The sequence below is a fragment of the Belonocnema kinseyi genome, chromosome 6 (assembly GCF_010883055.1).
Source record: "Belonocnema kinseyi isolate 2016_QV_RU_SX_M_011 chromosome 6, B_treatae_v1, whole genome shotgun sequence".
NCBI classification, from domain to species: Eukaryota; Metazoa; Arthropoda; class Insecta; order Hymenoptera; family Cynipidae; genus Belonocnema; species Belonocnema kinseyi.
This window is the reverse complement of record NC_046662.1, coordinates 5,050,945-5,074,472: the sequence shown is the minus strand read 5'-3', so window position 1 is coordinate 5,074,472 and position 23,528 is coordinate 5,050,945. Positions and strand designations below refer to the sequence as shown.

The 23,528-nt window shown below is 31.6% G+C and overlaps 1 protein-coding gene across 1 annotated transcript in view; it reads right to left on the bottom strand.

The window, feature by feature from the left end:
• LOC117174545 (CAD protein) overlaps nt 1–23,528 on the bottom strand; it is a 179,722-nt gene that overhangs the window by 60,680 nt on the left and 95,514 nt on the right. The window contains exons 15-16 of the mRNA XM_033363749.1: nt 15,665–15,913; nt 2,335–2,586 (exon numbers count right to left, since the gene is read on the bottom strand). Coding sequence (XP_033219640.1) covers nt 2,335–2,586; nt 15,665–15,913 — 501 coding nt within the window. The remainder of the gene's footprint in view (nt 1–2,334; nt 2,587–15,664; nt 15,914–23,528) is intronic.

Below are 23,528 nucleotides of genomic sequence, written 5' to 3'. Positions count from 1 at the left end.
TAATAATTTGAAAACGTGGTGAAATATTTTAAATCCTTGTAAAAAATTTTTTAATCGTTTAAAATCTTTAGAATTTTCTTAAATCTTAAAAATCTGGTACTCCAGATATAATATTCGAAATCTTTTTTCAATCTTGTCCAGACGCCTTGTCCAAATCCTTGAAATTTGTATAAAATGTTCGAGGTCTTTGAGACACTTTTGTGAAATCTCTTTAATGGAGTTTACATGCTTTTTTGAAGCTTTCAAATCTTTGAAATCTTTTTGAACTCATCTAAAATATTTTGAAACGTTTCCAAATATTTTCAAATCTTTGAAATGTTCTGAAAGTTTTAAAATCTTTATGAAATCTTTAAAATCTTTGTAAAATATTTTACTATCTTTTTAAAAAAATTTAAGTCGTGTAAAATCTTTGAAATCTGGTGTACTATATCCTTTTTAAAATCTTTCAAATTCTTGAAATCTTTATAAATTCTTTGAAATATTTATGAAATCTTTAGAAATTTTTAAAAATATTTTGAAATCTCTGAAATATAGTGTACTGTATTATTTTTCAAAGCTTTAAAACTCTTTTAATGTTTTGAAAGTTTTTTAATCTTTTTAAAATTCTTGTGAAATTAAATGTTCGCATAAATTGTTTCAATAATTCATTCATGTTTTCAGCAATTTTCTCATAGAATGGAGTTAGAAAGACACGGTTTTTTCAAAAATTTTCCACTTGTTATCCAATTTTCAATTAGAGGGAAGTGATGGTTCATTGATGTTAATAAGAGTGATTGTTTAGACAATTTATTATTATTTTAATAATATTCCCTTATAAAAATGCTACAAAATTGCATATTAAGCAAAATTTACTTATAGTCAAATTTTCAATTAAGATAAGTTAAGTAATTAATTAGTCAAAAAATTAATTGTTTGAACAATTGATTATTATTATTAACAATATTATATTTGACTAATGCTAGAATGATGCCGTTTTTTCTAAAATTTCTGGCTTTTTGTCAAGTTCTCAAAAGGAGTGAAGTAATAATGAATTCAAGTTAACAAAAATAATTGTAAAAACAATTTATTATTATTTTTCATAATATTCTCTTTGCTTCATTAATAGAATGTTGCGATTTTTTCGGAAATTTTCCACTGCTTGTTTATTTTTCATTAGGCATGACTTAAGAACTAATTAGATTTTTCCAAATTAATTGTTTAAACAAATTTGTTGTTAACTTTCGTAAATTATTACCTCACTAAGTAAAAAAAGGAAAGAAAGGTAGAAATTTCCGAAAAACCGCATCTATCAGGTATTGATATGGATGAAGATAGCCATAAACAATAATAATTTGTTAGAATAATTATTTTTGCTAAACTTAATTCATTATTAACACAAGCCTAATGAAAAATAGACAAAAATTTGAAAATTTCAGAAAAAGCCGCAACATTCTACCAATTAGGCAAAAAGAATATTATTAACAATGATAGGAAATTATTTAAACTATTATTTTTGTTAGCTTGAATTCATTATTACTTCACTCCTATGGAAAATTGGACAAAAATCCAGAAATTTCAGAAAAAAATCGCACCTTTCTAGCATTATTCAAAAATATTATTATTAATAATAATATAGCTAATTGTGAAGAGAAATGTTGAGTTTCAACTCGATTGAGATAGTATTGAAGATTCTGAAAAAGATTGAGAAAAACATCTTTTTTTCTTATAGGAAATACGTGTTCAATTTCATGGAGCTTGCGGTACCTCTAATATTATTATTTTTCAACAACAAAAAAATGCATTTATTTTTGTGTGCATTCGAACAAATTTCTGGGATTTCCACATAAAAATTCAAAAAAATTTTTTGTTGGACCACCCTCGTGTATACCCTCTTTTTTGAAATGCGTGAAATATTTTTAAAATGTTGAAAATCCTTTTAAGTAGCTTTTAAATTTAACCTTTCAAATTTTAAGCATTGCAATATATTGAAATATGTTCGAAATAAATTGTTAACCAATAATTTTTATAATTTGTCAGTTAAATATCACCAAAAAATGTATACTTTAACATTAAATATTAACGGAGAAGATTGCAAAGAGTGCCCTGAAACGTCTTTATTTATTCTGTAAAAAACCAAAGATAAATTATATCTTGATTAATAAAAAACTTTTCAGCAGCAGGATTTTTTCTAAACGAGATTTTTCTTTCATAAAGGACTTAAAGATTTAAATTTTTCTTTACATTCCAATAAAATAACTGTTTTAAATGCAAAAAAATTGAAAGTTTTCGTGAAGAATTGAAAGAGATTTTCAGGTTTTCATGGTTTAAAAAATGTTAAGGATAATTCCAACTTACTTCTTTTGCGATACTGAAAGTTTGATGATCCACAACTGCCGGATTCGTATTTGGCATCGCCAGGATCATTGTAACTCCTCCGGCAAGCGCCGCAGCTGTGCAAGAGGCAAAATCCTCTTTGTGAGTTGCACCAGGATCGCGAGCATGTACGTGAACATCGATAAATCCAGGAAGTTTGGTCATTGTGCGGGACGTCATACAATCGGTATGAGTTTTCATTTTCGGTGCTTTGCCTTGCAACATACACAGTGCCTAAAAAGAGTGATTAAAATTCACACCTAGATGAAATTTGGAATTTCTAAATAAAAGTAAATAAAATTAAACTCAATTCAACAATGTTCAAACCGAAAACTTCAATATTGTACAATTTTAAACCAGTAACTTTAAAAATTTAAATAAATTCGAAGCTTTCAAATGCAACAATTACAAATCAAAGATTTTTAATCCAAACTTATTTAAGAAGATTTTCAAAATTAAAAAATTCTTAATTTAGGGCAATCAAAATATTAAAGAGATTTGAAAATGAAGGCTAAAAGTTGTACAATAGGGTGTCTCAAAAAAGCTTTTTTAAGAGGGCAATGATCCCCTTAATTTCATTCCAAATGCGAAAAAAGAAATTCCGTATTTTTTTTTCAATTTTAACAGGAGCCGATTTTGACTTGAAGTTTCCCATGTAAAGTGCATGGGGACAAATCACTTTTGAGTTTTTTAAATATTTTTTTAGGGTTTGAGAAAATGTAACGGGAAAGTATAGGGGCATGTTGAGAATTATCCAACGATGAATTTCAACACTGTATTCTGGTCTTTTTTTACTTAAAATTATTAATATTGGTCTATTGGAATATTTATTATAAGTAATTAATTATTTTTTAAATATTTAAACAGATTGAATTTGTTTAAATAATTTTGTTCCGAAAATTTGTTTTTTTTCCTCCTTAAAATTATTACTATTAGTCAAGTGGCATATTTAATAATATTGGCTTATAAATTTTTTATTGTTTAAACAAATGGCATTTGTTTAAATATATTTTTTTATTCGTTTTTTTTTTTACAAATTATTACTATTGACCTAGTGGAATATTGATTAAAATTAGTTCTTTAACTGGAAATTGTTTAAACAAATTACATTTGTTAAAATTTTTTATGAAAATTATTAATATCTCTTCAGTGTAATATTTATCAACATTGTTTGATCAATTTTATTTTTTTTTAAATTTTGTTTTAAATAAAAATTATTACTTAAATATAACTGGTAAATTAATTATTATTCAATAATGAATTATTACTGATAAATATTCCACTAGACCCACACTGATAATTTTTATTAAAACAAAATTCAAAACGAAATTATTTAAACAAATTCTATTTGTTTGAAAAAAAAATTTTTCGAGAAAGAAATTATTTAAACAGATTTCATTTGTTTAAGGGGTGAATAATTAATTAACCAATGATGCTACATATTCTGCTAGAACAATAGTAATGATTTTAAGTAAAAAAATACGAGAATACAGTGCACAAAAGGTCAATTTCATGAAGAATTGACATTTTTTGTTTTAAGGGTAGTTATCAGGTATGTACTCGTAGGAGTGTGTTAGGGGTGTTGAACCCATATTTCTGATACATGAAATTCTTCGTTGGATAATTCTCAACAGTCCCCCATACTTTCCCGTCACATGTTTTCAAACCATAAAAAATTATTCTAAAAACTCAAAAAAGTGATTTTTCCCCAGGCATTTTACATGGGAAACTTCAAGTCAAAACTGGCACATGTTAAAATCGAAAAAAAGATAGGGAATTTCTTTTTTCGGATTTGGAATAAAATTGGGGGGATCGTTGCCCCCTAAAAAAAAAGTTTTCTTGAGCCACCCTATTGCAAAATGATTAAGAATTTAGATTTTTAATTGTACAAGTTTGAGCTGTACAAGCTTTAAATTGGCGAATTATTAATATTTGAACCATAATTATTAATTTCTAAAGTTCTTCAAATTGTTTAATAACTCAAGATCATTATATAATCCAATTTATAAAATATTCAGCATCCACCTAGAAAATGCTACATTTTTTTAGTTGAAAATATGTGACCGATAGAAGACGAAAATTTAAAATCGAAGGGAATATTTAAAATGATAGAGGTAATAGAGATGAAGGAAGAAAGGCAGGAGGAAAGGGTAATAAAATTAGAAAAAAATTACGAAAGAAATTGCCACACTTATAAAAGAAACCAGAAAATCGGAAGAAGTCACAGGGTGGCGATTTGGCGGACGATTTCAAAGTCCTGGGCTTTTCCCGGCTTTTTCTGGACAAGACCCCCCCCCCCCTTCGGTTTAACTAAAATTAACAAATTCATACTTGCCACTAAATGCAAACATTTCTTTCAATTCATGAAGTTCATTCTGAACATCCTTTAATACAGCAGAGCAAATAATTCTAAAATAAATTATTTTTCAAATAAATATTAGTTTAAAAAATTAATTTTTAACAAGAAATAACGGATTTTTAACAAAATAGTTCAATTTTCAACAATAAGTAATGAATTTTCCACTAAAATGATGAATCTTCAACTTGAAGAGTTAGTTCAAACCGAAAATATTAGTTTTCATCTAAAACAATGAATCTTCATCCGAAATATTTTAATTTTCTTTGAACAACAAATTCATTTTTGCTGAGACAGATGAATTGTTAACCAAAACTTGAATAATTAAATTTTAAGTTGAAAAAATTAATTTTTAATCAAACCTATGGATTTTCAACTAAAGCAATGGAATAATCAATTGGATTAAGTTACACTTACAGTTGAAAACATGATTTTGCACAAAAAAATTACTTTAAAAAAAAAAGTTACGTTTTCACACAAAGTGCTGAGTTTTTAACTAAAAAGATGAATCTTTTACAAGAATAATTGAATTTTTGACGAAAAATATGAATTTGTAACCAAGAACTTTAGTTTCTACCAAAAAAGATTAATTTTTAAGTAAAATAGATCATTTGTCAATCAAAAATTGAGTAAATAAATTTTTAGTACAAAAATGAATTTTCAACCATAGAGATGACTTTTTAAATAAAATTTGGAAATTTTCAAATGGAATCATAGTTAAATTTTCAGTTTAAATAACAAAATAATTTTAAACCAAAGAATAAACAAATTTTCAACAAAATAGTTAAATTACCGGCCAACGAAATCCTTTTTATCCAAAGAAAAAACAAGTTTTCAATTAAATAGCTCATATTTTAACTAAAGAAATGAATTTTTAATTAAAGGAGAATTTTTAATCAAGAAGCTAACTTGCAAAGAAAAAGGTAACTTTCTACAAAAAAAATCGATTTTTAAAAAAATATGTGTATTTTTGATTAAAAATGCTAATTTTCATCAATATTTCTGAATATTCAATAAGAAAAGATCACTTTTCAACTCAAAATGGATATTTCAAATTTCATTTAAAGGAATTAATTTTCAACCACGCGGATGCATTTTTAACAATAAACATAAATATTCTGCAAAGAAGGTCAAATTTTTTACAAAGCTCATAAATTTTCAAAGAATTATTTTAGTTTCTAAATAAAAAAATATCAATCTCCAACCAAATAGTTGCATTTTCATTAAAAAAAAAACATTTTCAACCAAAAATAAAATGGTTAATTTTTCTGTTAAAAATCTAATTTCTAGCAACAATAAAAACAAATTTTAAGCAAAATAGTTTAACTTTCTACTGAAATATTGAAATTTTTAGTTAAAAAATTAATTTTTAACAAAGTACTAACATTTTCCTCCAAAGATGAATTTTCAATTAAAATTACGAATCTTCAACCAAAAAAATAATTTGTAACAAAAGAGTTGCACTTTCAGCCTAGTAAATTTATTTCCATTCTAAAAGGTGAATTTTCAACTAAAATGATAAATATTTAACTGGAAAACTTCTGTTTTTAACCGATAAAATTTCAACTCATATGGTAAAAAAATGAATTTTTAACTATAAGGTTATGAACAAAAAGAATTCTTTACAAAAAATAGAATAGTTGAATTTTCCACATAACGCAAAATTTTTTTGATAAAAAAGATTACATTTTTATCACAAAATGTCAATTTTTCGCAATAAACGAAATTTTTTAAATTTTAACTAAAATGATAAATCATCAACTCAAAACTAATTTAATTTTTAAATAAATACATGAATTTTCAACTAAAAAGATAAATTTTTTGCCGAAAATAAAATACTTAAATTTATAGTTAATAAAACAAATTTCCAGACAAAAAAACGAATTTTGATCAAAATATTTAAATTTTGAACAACAGAAATTGATTTTTAACTAAAAAAATTAAGTTTGAACTAATTGTTTCAACCAAAAAAGACAGATTTTCAACAAATAGTTGAATTTCCACCTACAACGGATAAATTTTCAATGAAAACTAGAATAATCAAATTTTCAGTAAAAAACTCTAATTTTCAATCAAATTAAAGTAAATTTTCAACCAAGAAGATTAAATTTTTGTCAAAAAAAGATCAATTTTCTATAAAAATGGAACAGTTACATTTTCATTTAACAACATTAATTCTAAGTAAGTAAAAACTATTTTTAAAGCAAAAAGATCAATTTTCGTCTAATTTCTTCCAAAATAGACGAATTTCAATTCAAAGTACAAGAGTTTTTAACCAAATATTTGAGTTTTAAAGGAATTTTTAACCAAAAGGAGGAATTAGTCATTAAGAAGCTGAATTATTCTCCCAAAAATACGAAATGTTAATAAAATACAGGAATTTCAAACTAATTATTTAATTTTCAATTTAAGAAGATAAATTTTGAACCAAACATTGTACAAGTTAAATTTTCAGTTAAGGGCATGTGACACAGCTAAATACCTATATTACCGATCACAGTTTTTCAGTTCACTGAATGTTCTTTTGAACTTAAGAACTTTTTTTGTAAATAAAATAACGAGCTGAAACTTTGGGAAATGTATTATAGTACAATAAAGTACGTTTAGGTACTGCATTTTGGTAGGAACTTCACTGAAAATTATTTCATCTTTTTTCTGAACCTCAAAATTTTTTGAACGTTCGAACTTTTTTTATACATAAAATATCGGTCTCAAACTATGAGAAATGCAAGAGCCGAAAGAAAACTACGTTTAAGTACAAAGTTTAATAATAAAAGATGTAAAAAAAAATTTCAACATTCAATTCCAACGGCATCAGCCGGTAACGTTGTACACGAAAATACGAACTCTCGAGAGCCTCGTCTAGTGGCCGCCAGGTTTCGTATTTTTGTGTACAACGTTACCGGCTGATGCCGTTGGAGTTGATTGTTGAAATATATTATTTTACATCTTTTATTGTTAAGCTTTGTACTTAAACGTAGTTTTCTTTCGGCTCTTGCATTTCTCAAAGTTTGAGACCGATATTTTATGTAAAAAAAAAGTTCGAACGATCAAAAAATGTTGAGGTTCAGAAAAAAGATGAAATAATTTTCAGTGAAGTTCCTAGCAAAATGCAGTACCGAAACGTACTTTATTGCACTATAATACATTTCCCAAAGTTTCAGCTCGATATTTTATTTACAAAAAAAGTTCTTAGGTTCAAAAAAACATTCAGTGAACTGAAAAACTGTCGTCGGTAATATAGGTATTTAGCTGTGTCACATGCCCTTTTAGAAAACATAATTTTCAGAAAAATAATTAAATTTTAAACAAAAAAAAAGGTTTGTCAACTAAAATGATGAATCTTAAACCGAATAAATGAATTTTTAAGGAAGTAGTTGCACTTCGAACTAATTAGATGACTTTTCAAATAAAATGGATGAATTCTCAAAGAAAAACGTTGATGTTGAAATGAATGTTCTACAAAATAGTTTGAATTCTCAACCAAAATAGATTATTTTTTAATCAAATAGTTGCGATTTTTAACCATAATAATAAAATCAACTTGACCAAGAATTACGTTTGATACGTTCGAAAAGCAAAGAGGAAAAATAAAAATAGGAAATAGATAAGAGTTTTCTCTTATCTATTTCCTATTTTTATTTTTCCTCTATTTTTCCACTATTTTTCAAATTTTTTTATCACGGCTTTCTCCCGGTTCTCCCGGTAAATATTCGTGATTACTCCCGGTTTAAAAAAAATCAACTCTCTTGGAGAAACACAGCTTTTTCGCATATATGATAAATTTCAGAAATCAATAAGCATGAGAGAACCCTTTTGCAAGAAACCAATTTACTATGAATCATATAAATAAAATAAGGAAGTTTTTGTTTCTGAATTTTGATTTTCTAACATGAAAGATATTAACAAATTTAAAAATCAATTATAAAACCAATTTTTTAATATAAGGTTTTAAATATTTTTGATACAATAATTAATAATTAATAAATTCGAATTGCAAGCACCTGAAATTTTTAAAAAATGCGAACGATTTTGGACAATTTAATTAGAAAACGGAGTTAAACCGTATAATTTATAAGTCGAAGCGCTAAAAAATAAATAATTTGAATTGGATTTGGATAATCGCGAAAAAAGAATGATTTTGGATTAAAATATCGAAAATATGACAATGTCAAAACGTAAAAAATTAAATATTTTCAAATTCAAATTGTGGAAATAGGGTCATTCAAAATTCAGAGGAATTGGAGCTGTATTACTTATAATTAAAAGGGTTTTTTTTAAAGATTAAACCATTAAAGATCGATAACTTTTCAATTTGAGTGATTTGAATTTAAAGCGATTAAGACTTGGTAATTTAATATTGAAAGCTAAATCGAATGTTTCAAAGGCAAAGCTTCTGAAAATCTAGAATTTTAAGTTTTCATAACATGATAAAATTACTAGTTAACATTAAAACTAATTAGAGAAGTTTTCCTAAAATTAGAAATTAATTGAATTATTCTAAAAAAACCTTTGAAAATATATAGCAATTTTAGATGGGAAACGTTTAAAACGAAAAGATTTCTACTGCCGAATGTTGAAACTTAAACGAACGCGAACTTCATGTAAAACTGAAAACAATTTTAGTTAAAACAAAATTGTGATATTGATACTTTTTTATACTCAACCCCTTTAAAATTCAAAATCCCTTTAGAATTATTATATATTCTAGACTTTTTGAATATAAAATATTTTTTAATTTGAAATTACTTATTTGTTTAAATCTTCAACACAAAAGCGAACAATTTAAAGATTTTACATTGTGAATTAAAATTCAGATTAAATCAGATTAAATTAAAATTATTAAATTCAAAACTGACACCAAGGCTTTTGATATTAAATTTTTTAATATTTATAATCGCAATGGTCCTAAAATTTTGAATATTTGAATTTTAAACTACAATATTGTGAAATTTAAAATTTACAAAAATTAATTTAAGAAAAAAACTTTAGTTTCAAGGCCTCAAGGATTAAGCTGTTTCAGAATTGCACATTCAAAATATAATTTTAACTTAAAATTATAGACATTTGAGAGACGATAAATATATTATTAATAAGTAACATATCATGTCGTAGTACAAAATGACATTTAAAAGGACTAGATAATTTTTTGTTACTAAAAGATGTGATTTTGTCCAATTAAAAGTCAGTCATTTTCGCCATTCTAAAGTGCAAAATTTTAAATACTGCGAGAACTATTGTGAACCTTTATAGTTTAATTATTCTAAACACTTTAAAAGTGATATAATTTCTATTTGAGAACTGTCAATAATTACAAAATTCGCAAACTATGAAATAAACGGGAAATTTCCCGGTGGAATATTTTTCCCCCGACTTTATCCCGGGTTTCTCCCGGTGAAAGCTTCTCCCGGTTTTGTCCCTATTCTTCTGGGTAGGTGGCCACCCTGATTGCTATTTCGGCTTTATCCCAGCGCAAGATTCTCCCGGCTTTCTCCCGATTCCCCCGATTTTCCCGGGTGGAACAAAATAAAAATAAAATAAATTTAAAAAAATAAATAAAGACGGAATTAAGCTTATAATAGAGAATGTAGAGCAGAAAGAGGAAGGAACTCTAAAGACAAGATACTGAATGGGGAGGGGAAAAATTATAAAAGCTTGAAGGATATGGGAGGGCTTACTTTGAACGGAAATATAGAGTATGATGAGACAGTTAAATGTACACGCGCAGGAGGAGAAAAGAGAAGGGTAATTGATTATATGATAGTGGAAGACAAGCTAAGAGAGAATTCCAAGAAACAAGAGTTCGGAAATTCTATTGATTCGGATCACATTCCCAGAATAGTGACCTTATAGAGGAAAAAGAGTAATAACAATAGTGATAAATAGAAAGTAAAGATGAAATTAAGAGAGAGAGAGGGAATTGAGTGGTCTATATAAGGGAAAAAATAACTTAAGGAAAGGTGAAGAATATAAAAATGAGAGAGGGGAATATAAACGAAGAGGTAAAAATAATGATAGGATAAATAAAATGAGTATAGGAGGAAAGGAAGCAGTAGCTTAGAAGAATATAAGAGAAAAATTAAGCATTACACTGAGATGTGTGGATGAAAAAAAGAGAAGAAAAAGAAGGGAATTTATCGAAAGAGGCAGACGAAAGGAGATTAAGGACGATAGAATTAATGAGATGTGGAGAAGTAAAAAGGTAGTTGCAAAGTATTTAGAAAAGAGATAGTGAGAGAAAATATGGACAAGAATAGAAAGATTTATATTAGGAAAGGAGCTGAGGGAAAAGATATATTGGAGAAGAAAGAGAACAGAAAGTGCAAAATCTCTGAATGAGAAGAGCAAATATATAGAAAGGCTAAAGAAGAAAAACTGAAGATACAGAAGCTGGCAAGCGAATGTGGTAAAGATTTTAGAGGAGGATGAATTGGGTGAAGAGCGGATAAAGAAATTATTATTAAAGAAGAGAAGCACTATCTTAAGTCTTCCAAATAGCTCAGTGGCTTCTGAAAAGAGATTTTTTCTAATCGCGTACTGATATCGCAATTATATCATCGAATTGGAATTAATAATGAGTCAGAGAGTATATCGGACAGATTCGCGGTTTTTATCACTTAGTAGTAAGGTACAACTATGGGGCGAAAGCCGCCCACCCCCACTCCTCGGCCACCCAAAAATATGCCCCCTATCACTTATAATTACTGACAGGGAAGTGTATACTTGCACAGGGTTGATAAGGTTTCGGAAAAACTATATGATGCAATATTTAAAAATTTAGGAAATTTAAATTAGATTAAAATCCTATTTAACGTTCAATAATCAAATTGATGCAAACTCCAGTTAAAAAAAAAAGAAAACAAGAATCAAACGTCTAAATTTGGACCACAACGAACAAACAAACAAAATATCCCATTGTAATCTGAAAAAAATTTTTAAAAATAGTTTTCGGACAAGAATTAAAAGGAAGAAAGAAAAATGAGAAGGCAACCAACCACATCCTAATCCTTCTTTTTTTTCTTTCTTTCGTCTTTTTTATTTCTATTACTATCAAATTACAATAAAATAACATTCAAAATAAAACAAAACAAAAAAATTGAATTGGCAACGTTTCTGTACTCATACTTATCAAGGCAAGACAAAATAAATAGATAGAAATTAACAATCCTCAGCACTCTCTTTGATACCCAAGAATCTAATCAAATATTTTAAAGCTGTCCTCATGGCTTCTAAAATTCCATAATACTGCTGAAAGGAATTGATTAACTTCTATGATTCTAATTTAATGACTTTTAATAGAGAAATTAATTTCAAAGTTATTAAAAAAAACTTTCTTTCTAAAAGAAGAGGAAAATTAATAGCTTACATCGAACACATGCATATACTTCAAATTGACTATTTTTATGATTATTATTATCATTAATTAAGTTGATTAGGTAAAATTCTTTAGAAATGGAATTTTGAAAATTATGAATAACTCTACGTGTTTTAAATGTTACTATGAATACAATATTGAATTAATTTTGTAGGCCAAAATGTTATTTTTCTCGAAAAAATATAGAATAGTATATTTATATTGCAACAAAATTTAACGCTAGTTTCTTCTGTATTATTCTGATATAAAACAAAAAGGACCTTTTTATATTGTAGCTTCAGTATTAAAACAAATATATTATTAACAAAGTTACAGTCTCTAAACATTTTTCTCTATTAATAATCAATACATATAAGTAAGTACCTTGTAGATTAACGCAAAGAGCGAAGACCCTTACTTCATCCCAGCCCAATGTGCCTACATGAATTTATTCTAATACACTTTTTCACGTTTCCAAGAGATTGTAAGGTCGCAAAGTTTATTTTTCTGCTAGAAATTTTTGTTTTACATATACAATTATATATTTAGTTAAAATTTTCTTAATGGATTCAAGATATGATGTATTTGTTGCCTTTCAAAGAATGTTTTGAAGGTATTTTGGAAATAAATTTCTCATTATAGGAATGAAGAAACGAAGAACTTTTGGGTATTTTTCGAAAAAGATAGGGAAATATTTCTAGAGGAAGTTTTACATGATACAAAAACTGGATTGAATTGGACATTCAGTTCCGCACTTATACAATCCAATATAATATTTGCCATGCCTTTGCGGAATCAGCTAATTCTTCCGTTAATTTTTGTAATCAAAACAAAAATTGAATGTAGGGTAAAGTTGAATACAGGAAATCATAATGGTTAAAAACTCATATCAATGTTCTTTCTAAAATAAACCTCGGAAGTTAAACACATCTAAATGAGATTAAATACTTTTACAAAAATTAACAATTTATAAGACCATAATATTTTAGTCAGTATACATTATCTCGTACAAAGTCTTCTTTTAAAACCAATCATAAAAAAGACTCAGATCACGGAATATGTTTGCAACCATCAGTTCGATGATGTTCTGAAAAGATAGGTTTTCAATTAACTTTATAAGGTTGTGAAATAGTTGCAGTCGTTGATGTATTAATTTTCTTAGTTTATCTTTTACCAACATCAACGTTATCCTGCCAAATTTCGCTTTAATATAAACATAATGAATGTCAGTGCTAACAACCTGCCATCCATCAGAATGATAGAAGAGAAAATTCTTTTATGCATTTTGACAACCTTAGAATTAATGCTTTTTTAATTATCCTCGCCGATTCTTTCTTAGTTGTGGTACATCATCTAGCATATATAGATTTATATTTACAACCTAGGTAGAAAATTCTCTTTTTCCTCAAATAGCACTATTTTTCTTCTGTTTCTCTTAAATATCTGTTGAAAGTGGCATGGAGAATCTGTGCGAAGTGTCAAAGCATATCTCATTTAAATACAAATTAGAAAGGAAAAGCACGCGAAAGTAACTTTACTACAAGATGCATAATTTATTAGATACCCCTTTCTATTCTCTAAAAATTCGGATAATCTGTTTTGGACACCTTCCCTTTACTTGTTTTTCGTTATATGTGACGTGCGCCGAAGAAAGGGGGCTTAATCTAAAAAAATCGAAATCGAGGTTTTGACATCTTTCGATAGTTTTTGAGTTGCTCTTTTTAATGAAACCATAGAAAAAAATTTCCGAGCGTTATTATTGCTAATAATTGAGTTGTCAGTTACCCGAGAAATCGGGCTTTCGCTCGAGAACTCGAGATCCCGTGAATCAGCTCCCACCACTCACTACCACATCTCCGCGTCTCATCTATACCCCGTCCGTGAGCCGTTGTTGCGACGCAGCTATATGCGTGAGAATCGAGTGGTGAGTAGAAAGGGAAGATTTCGTGAGCCTTCTCTTTCTCCTAAAAGTCGCGTCTATTGGGTCAACTTCGACCGCAAGCTCTGAAAAATCTCACTTTTTAGAGTAAGCCCCCTTTCTTCGGCGGGGGCCGTTCATTTTTCGGAACGGTAAAAATTAAGAAAGGTAAAATTTCAGAATGGGTTATAATACATAATGGTAAAACTAAGGAATAGCAAAAAGTAGGAAAGAGCAATAAGTAGGAAATCCAAAACTCTGAAAGGTATTTCTTCGGAAACCAAAGAAGCGGAATGGGTGAAAATTCAGAAGCGTTAAAATTAGGAGGGTGAAAAATTAGGAATATGTAAATATACGGAGAGGAAAAATTCTACCATAAATAAAAAAAACTATTCACCTGCTAATAGCAACATTTATTTACTATTCCGAATCTGTCTACTTTCCGAATTTTTCCTCTCCGTATATTTACATATTCCTAATTTTTCACCCTCCTAATTTTAACGCTTCTGAATTTTCACCCATTCCGCTTCTTTGGTTTCCGAAGAAATACCTTTCAGAGTTTTGGATTTCTAATTTATTCCTTTTTCGAATTTTTGGTATTCCTAAGTTTTACCATTATGTATTATAACCCATTCTGAAATTTTACCTTTCTTAAATTTTATCCGTTCCGAAAAATGAACGGGCCCCTCTTCGGCGCACGTCACATATTTATTTCTAAAAACGATATAGAAATTGAACGATTTTTTTTTAAAGAAAACTAATGGTAAATTGAGATGATTTCATTTTTATTCGAAAAACTGAGATTTCAAAAATTCAATTTCTAAACAATTCTACTTAACCAACTTCTCCCTTTGAGACAGAACATAAATTAGTAATATTTTTTCAATCCAATTATGAAATATTATTCGTTCCTAAAATATAAAAATTATACTGACTAATAAAAATTGATTTCGATATTCAGAGTTTCAGTAAAGCCAAAATCTTAACAAGACTCTCAAAACTTAAGACTAAAATTCGTCTGATTTTGTTTTTATTTGTATTTTAGTAATAATAGGCCCAAAATTCATTAGCCAGATAATTTTATATGTCTAAAAAAATATGTATCAAGCAATAGATGCCCTTGAACAAATTAAAAAAACTCTCTCATGGTATAAAATTTGAATGACAATATCATATAATAGTTATCATATAATAGTTTATGGTAATAATGATAATAATTATAGACGTTTATGAATTCCTTTCAGAAGTATTGTAGAATTTGAAAGCCACGAGGGCAGCTTTAAAATATTGCGTCATATAGTCTTTCTGAAACTCCAACCACCCTACATATTACAAAAGTATACACATTACACAAGTATAAACTTCCCCCGAATTCCATGTATTATATATCTATTCCTCCAAACAAATACAAGTATCTAGCGCAACAAGGCCCAGACAAACATGCACGTGCTCGCATCATCAGTAGTTATCAGAGGTTGGGGAGGGGGGTATATTTGCGGGGGTGAGGGTGTTTCCCACGTGATCCACTATGCCCCCGTAAGGTTCAATGACCTCGCAGCGTAGTGGAGGGGGAAGGCGCTAGTCTAGACAGACGGCCGAGGAGTGGGAGTGGGACACTGTCGCCAAATAGTTGTACCTTACTACTTCTCTTCCTGACTCTCAAGCTAAGCACTTAACGACATACCTCGACTAAGAGTTTCGCGCATTTGACATCCGTCACCAAAGGAACCGAATAATCGACGGCAAGTCTTCTTGTCCGGTAGCCATGAGTCCTAAAATTAGATACTCTTCTTGCGTCTCCATTTCGCATGGGCAAATTGATCACTAAGTCGAAGTGCTTTTTCGAAAGAAAATCTGCGAGGTGACGAAGCGCCGTGGGACTGGAATCCTCGGTCACGTCGATGTTCTCGAAAGTCCATTGAACAGGCTCCACCTAGAAAACACCAATTTACATTTCTTTTAATTATTTTCAGAAATATTGACTAAACGACTATAATCAGGGCGGCGATTCGGCGGACGATTTTTAATTCTTGGCCATTTCCCGATTCTGAACATTTTTTAAGAAACCAGAACAAAAATTACAAAATAAATTAATTTAAAAATAGAATTATGAATCTTAAACTAGACTAGTGAAATGTTATACCAAACAGATGAATTTTCATCTTGATTGAGTATTATTTAACTGAAATACTTGAGATTTTAACCAAAAATGATAATGTATTTACCTTGCACTACGCGCTCGGTCTTTGTGCACATACTTTTTAAAACTAAAGGTCAATGCATCGAAAACAGTAATTTGGCGATTGTGAATTCTCTTTTGTTAAAGCTCCTTCGGTTTTAACGAACACATTCTCATCGCCTATCTCGCCATTCGCCCACGAGTTTGTCACTCAAATTTTATATCGTTTAAAGAGACGTAGTTTCATTGTCTCGTTTAAAAGAAAACTGTGTATCCTTTAAAAAAATTTTGTTATTAAACATTTTATTGTAATTTTATGTCGTTTTTTCAACTGAATTTTCTCATTTCGAATGTTATTTTTACGATTTAAACGTTACACATACGACCTACAATGCGGCCTGACCGTTTTTTAACTTGTAAATTATATCCCTAACCTCAGTGACCCAGACTTTGTCAATTGAATTTTCTACGGCATCGTGTTCTGCATCGCTGTTGTGGTGTCCTATTGCTTCATCTTCTAATAATTCCCTAAAAAAGGTTCTCAAAGTGTCTAGGGTGGAGAGTTTAGTTACAACAACAGTCCCGCGAAACTTCAATTAATGAAGGGGGAAGAGGGCGATTAGTTTGAACTGAGAGTCATAGCTGGTTAGTGTTTTATGCTGAAAAGGTCACAAACCTTCAGCATTGTATAATAATTTAACTCTAAGGTAAACTTCAGTTTGATTTAATATATCTTGAAATTAATATTTCATTTACAAAAATGAACCGTTTGAGGCACAGTGTTAGATTTAGAAAAACTGCAGAAGTCCCTAAACAATGAGAGGTCGGGAAAAGATGAGCAAGTACTCTTAAGGGCAGTAAGGACAGCTTAGTTCTGTACTGAGAAGTAGACAGATTAGACGTATTTTCGAGCGAGCAATCCTATCGTTGTGAAGTGAAGCGTCACTTCTAACTTTCCTTCCTGACTTTATCTTTCTTTCTCTTTTTCAATTTATAATCAACTTTCCATATAGCTATTATTTTTCTCGGCATTAATGAACTCTTGTATTCAACAGAAGTGTGAACAATAAACAATGTATTTGTAATGTGTAAAATCAGTGTGTCTCATAACTTATATAAACTTTTTTCCTTTGCTTGCACGTAAATGAATAATCAATATTCGTTCATTAATTACATGGTCCTTCGAGCCGGATCCTTAAACGCAGTGGATTTACAATTATAGTTACGTGCAAGGTTAAGTGCAAAAAAACAAAAAACGATGTATGATGAGGGAAATCAAAGTTCCTGCGAAAAAATGCACACTAACGGTACTCGGAAAATTGCGTCGCGGAAAAACTCCGGAGATAACATCGGAGAAACAAGAAGTCACGTTAGTGTGACAGAGAGGTAACAAGCTCAGGCAAGGGTGAAGCAGAATGAAGCGGAGGCAAGGAGAAGGAAGGAGAAGGAAGGAGTCCCGCGAGCAAGTGAGATGAGAAGGGACGCATAATCAAGGCAGTCCTCGCTACGAAGAAGCTGAACCCCTACCACGCCGAAGAAGCCGATGCACCAAAGAAAAAATTCCAAGCAAATTCACACTAAGTACCACAAAAACGGCCAAAAAGAATGCAAAAAAGCCCTTCAAAAAAGGAGAAAGTGACGAAAGACAAAAAAGCAGAAAAGGTACACGAAACTTCGCATCTTAATTATACTCTGACACAAGATAATGTTAATCAAACTTCAGTCATTGAATCGTACGAATCAGAAAATAGTATCAGGGGAAGTTAACGTCGCTCAGTGACGTCTAGTGCTGCTAAGAGTACACGAGATTGTCTATTGGCAGAACTGCATCAAGCTGACGAAGAAAATCGACAATAACGAGAAATCGAGAAGAAACAGGTTGAGCGAAATAAAAGAATCTTGGAATTACAGAAACAGATTGGAGCTCTCTGAAATGGGAGAGAGCGAAGATGACGATATCGAATCTTTGCCTGACAACACAGAACAATTTGCGAAATAAAAGGTACATTCTTGGATGAAAAAGTTGGCATGTTCGAACTCGTCCATTAAGCTTAAAAATGGGGTTGCGAAATCTAAGCCTAAGAACAACAAAAATGACTCAGATTTAGGCAAATATTTAGTAATACAGGCAATGGGAGGAGATTTGCCCACGTTCAGTGGAAACATCACCGATTGGCCTGTATTCTTGAGTGCATATTACACAAACTACCGAGGCTTGCGGATTTAGTTTCTTTGAAAATGCAATGCGCCTGCAGAAATTTCTCAAAGGGGAGGCTTTGGAACCCGTAAGAAGTTTGTTGATAACAGTGGATTGCGAAAAAGTCATAGGGGTCCTAAAGGCAAGATTCGGACGAACGGAACATGTAATCCAACATCTAATACGTAAGGCCACAGATAGCCCAACAATGAAAGAGGTAAGGCCTCAATCGCTAATGGAATTTTCCACTAAAGTAATTAACCTAACAGGGTCCATCAAATCAGTAAATTGTCCCGCTTATCTATGAAATCCCGTCTTGACAAATCAATTAATACAAAAATTGCCTGCGCCGTTACGGTTAGAATGGGGCGAAATTCTGGTATACAAAAATGAGTCAGTGACTTTAGAAGATTTTTTAGTATGGCAAGAAAAAAAAGCAGCATGCGCGAGTGCCGTAATAAACCTTCTAGATTTAGATCAACCTTATAAAGAGAAGTGTGTATGATCTGTTAACGAAGAAAAATATGATAATTGTAGGTATTGCAACAAAGAACACACTATTAATAAATGTCCGTAAATCAAGAAGATCGTTATCGGGGAAAGGTGGAAATGGGCAAAAAGAAGAAAAGCGTGTTTCGGGAGCTTGGAACGAAGACGTCCATTTCAAAAATGTAAACGAGGTCCATGTGGGAGAGACGAATGTTAAAAGAGCCCTCACCCACTTCTTCATAAGGAAGAATGCATTCCAACCATAATCATTAAGCTTCAATGAACACAATGCTGATAAAAAATCGTGATGAAGAATCTCAGTGCTCGACGACCAAAAAAAACGAAGCGAGATTCACCGAATCCGTGGAATGTTAACGTGAGTTGCGTAAAAGAGACCTTTTAAGAATTTTTCTGGTTACAGTGAACGAACCGGCCGGTGAAGTTGATACATATGCTTACCTGGATACTGCTTCTAATGTCACACTAATACAAAATGACCTTGCTCGAGAACTAGGATTACGAGGACCGACGGAGCCGCTGCTGATGAAATGGATGGACAAGTCAACATTGAAAGATGATCAATCGAGTAGAGTGAGCTGCAGGGTTAAAGACACTACAAATAAACACTTTCAACTAACATAGTTACGTAACAAAAAAAGGGTGAAACTTTCTCACCAATCTATAACAGCAGACATGAAAGCATGGGGATCATATCAAAGGTTTGAATATCTACGACATGGAACGGGCGAAACCAAAGCTGTTAAAAGGAGAGGATCACTCCCATTTCATAAAAGTACAAAAGACTATAGTTGGGCGACCTCGCGCAGCAAAGGCATCACTCACCGCACTAGGATGGTTACTACATGGAAAGTACCTTGATGGTCGAGTGGATGAAAACTATACTCTTTTAATTCACAGGAACAAAGAAGAATGCGAAATGTGTGAACTTCTTCGGAAGCTCTGGAGTACCGAAGCCTTCTGAATCACTCCGGTACCGCAGACATTTCGATTAAAGGAAGATCGAAGAGGTATAGACACTCGATAGGACTGCCAAACGAGTAGGTGATCATTGGGAAGTTGATCTCTTATGGAGAAGGGATAATGACGTACTTCCTGAGAGACGAAGGACAGCGGAGAAAAGACATCTATTAGTGGAGACGAAGCTATCAATGAATTCGACCCTGAAGGAAAAGTATAACGCCATGTACAAAGAGTATCAGGAAGAAAAATATACCGTACTTCTAACTGAAGAAGGAAAAGCAAAAATTAACTCAAGGACGTGTTATTTATCACACTTTGTAGTGATTCATCCTCAGAAGCCGAGAAACTCTGCCTCGTGTTCGATGCAGCAGCAAAGAGTAACGGCACTAGCTTGAATGATCGGTTATTAAAAGGACATAATTTATTGAACTCTTTGGTAGGAGTACTTCTCACTTTCAGGGAAAGAAGGATAGTACGAATTTGGCTGGAGGATCGGGACAGTCAACGTTTCTGCACGAGAGACGTAGAGACGGGAAGAATGAGAGTGATTACAATAGAATCCATGATATTTGGAACCGTATTTTCTCCGTACATAGTCCTGGAAATCAAGAACAGGAACGCTCGATAATTTCGTCAGGAGTATCCCGCAACGTGTCGTGCGATAATAGAAAAGCACTATATGGACGCTGAAGCCATTCAATTAGCCAAAAACATCGTCCTGGTACACCAGGAAGGAGGATTCGTGATATGTAACTGGTTGTCTGAATCTCAAGAAGTACTTGACGCACTACCTACAAAAAGAGTGGTTTCAAGCGGATAGCAAGTATCGATCTCGCAAGAAGAAAAATCCAGGGTCTTAGATATGATTTGGAATCCAGAGGCCAATCAAAGCCAACGGATACCAACAAAAATGAAGGTTCTAAAAACGACTATGTCTTTGTTCGATCCTTTAGGTTTAATCTCCCACCTCGTGATACGAGCAAAAATTCTTCTTCAAGGTATCTAGAGAAAAAAGGATCATTTGGGATGAGAAAATACGAATGGATCTATACGGAAGATGGAGAACCTGGTTGCAGGATCTGCAACAAACATGAACACTGAAGATTCAAAGATGATAGTCGACGGGAAGTAAAAGAGTGAAGAGTATACAACTTCACGTTTTCGGATATGCCACATCTAGAATTATAGGCTGCTGTGATGGCCAGTCTCTTGGCGAAATTCATACGTGACAACCACAGTTTAAAAATTGATAGACAGGTATTCTGGTCGGATTCGATAACAGTGTTAAGATGGATTCGATCGGAAGCAAGAAGATATCAAACTTTCGTTGCTCACAGAATTGCCGAAATTCTAGATATCACCACGTAAACGGAATAGTGATGGGTCCCACTGAAGATAATGTGGCAGATAAAGCCACACCAAAGATGCCTGGCCAGTACAGCCATACAAGAAAATGAAAAAGGGGAAGCAACAGAGTTAAAAAGAGAATTCTGTTTGCCTATTTATAATTTAGAAATGTCTTATTTTTTCTATTCTTCTAGGTTCTCTCAATGATCAAAAATGGTTTGTCGTTTATCCTGAGTCAAGTAAGTCGCTTACGTTGGCTTAAAAGGGAAAACAAAAGAGGAGAGCTAACCACATCTAAAATTAAATAGACAGAGCAGCATCTTCTGAAATGATCTCAGATCGAAGCTTTTCCTCAGGCAATCCAAAGTCTGAAGGACGGACTAGATCTGGACAAATAAGTCAACAACAGTTGGACTGTCTGGATTTATAAAAATGCGAGGTCGTATTCAGGAATCGAGTGAAATCAGTGTGGCGGAAAGGGAGCCGATCATCCTTGATGGACACAGCCACATCGTGCAAATGATGATTGATCACTACCATCGTAAAGCCAACCACGAGCGAAAACTACGCATCCTATAAATAAGTTATTTATAACAAATTTTTAGATCTTTTTTAAATGCACAATTTTTTTCTACTCATCTTTTACCGTATTTTAAATAGTTTGACCGAAAAATGTAATTTTTGGATTACCCATTATTTTGTATGCTGTCAAAATTTGAATTTTCGATGAGGGTCTATTCACTGAGTTACGATGAGTGCAAGAATACCGGGATTTCAAAGAGTGCGTGATATTGACTGAAAGTTGCGCTGAGTTGAGCTGAGTTCCACCTGAGTGGAGCGGAACGAGTCAGAGTGCGTCAGAGTTTGCGAGAATGGAAAGAGTACGGTAAAAATGGAGAGAGTACGCCAAGAATACGGATGAATTCAGAGAATACATGAAAATGGGAAAGAGTTCAGAATGAGTTAAAAGAATACCGAAAGAGTTTTTAAATGATTTTTCGGTCAATTCGGAGAAACCATTCAACCGTATCTAATCTGCGAACAATGAAAAAGGTCGTGCGGCTAAGCAAGCGACCGTCCGCTGTGCTCCGTAACGAGACCCCCTAGGCTGAATGAGCTCTTAGTTCTCTAGAGTACGATTGAATCTCGCTGACCCAAGAATGATCGCATGTTTACTCAAGAAGAGTTTACCTGATTCTCCGAGAACGAGCACGATTTTATAAGAGTTGGAAGGATTCTTACGATCTGTCGGATCTTCGAATATTTGTCTTGATTTCGAAGAATGAGTTCTGAGTTACAGATTACTCCACTCATTTTTACTCAGTGAATAGCCCCTCGATTTTCGATTTTTCAAGAAAATCCAAAAAATTTTTGGTTTTATGAAAACATTCGTAGGATAAATTGTTCCACTTTTTGAATGCTATGAATAACCACACAGAGAATTTTTAAATTTTGAAAAAAGTGGTCTCAAAAATATTCAAAATGCGCTCACTTTTTGTGTTGGAATGATTTTTTTCCAAAGAATCGTGCTCACAGACAGACAGACACATTCGTAAAAATCTGTTTTTTGGATTCAAGGGGTCTCGCAACATAGACATTTGACCAAAACTGGGGGGGGGGGGGCGTAAAATTTTACGCAAATCTAATCAAAGGGCTGGTCACTGAGATTTCAGGTAAATCCCGGACTTACGAAAGACCATGTGGAGGTCACTAGGAATCTCTGAATTCTATTGAGTTGTTCCTTCGTTAGTCCCAGTTATTCCCAGTCAGTCAGTCAGTCAGTCGGCCGGTTCAGCGAAATCTTCGTCGAAAGGATTCGTAACTCTGTCGGGAAGACTCGAGATATCTATTTCGAGTACCGCGCGATTAACTTTTCGAGGGAGTCTCGTGGTAAGTCATAAGAAATCTGGAGCTAGTCCGAGGGAGGTCTATACGAAATCTTCGGTATTCCGGTAGTAGTACAATGACTGCCACCGGAATAACGAGGAACGAGATAATAGTAAAAATCAACTTTCCACAAAAAATAAAATACAGTGAACCACTTCCCGCGGACCCCGCATGGCTCCTTTTATACCTACCTGCGGCGCGGGGCAGATTCTCGGAAAGGCTATTTTGTTTAAAAAATCATCTTTTATTGTAGATTTTTTTTTATTTCTAATTTTATTTGATTTCGATCCATCTACTATAATTAAAAATGAATCAGCAAGAATTATTATCAGAATCGTGTTCATTATTAATAGATATTCTTAATTCAAGACATGAGCAATTCAGATAACGTGATTATTATGATTCCGTGGTGCAAGATTGTTGATACGAATGAAAATTGATAGAATATTTTAATTTGACATTAAACGA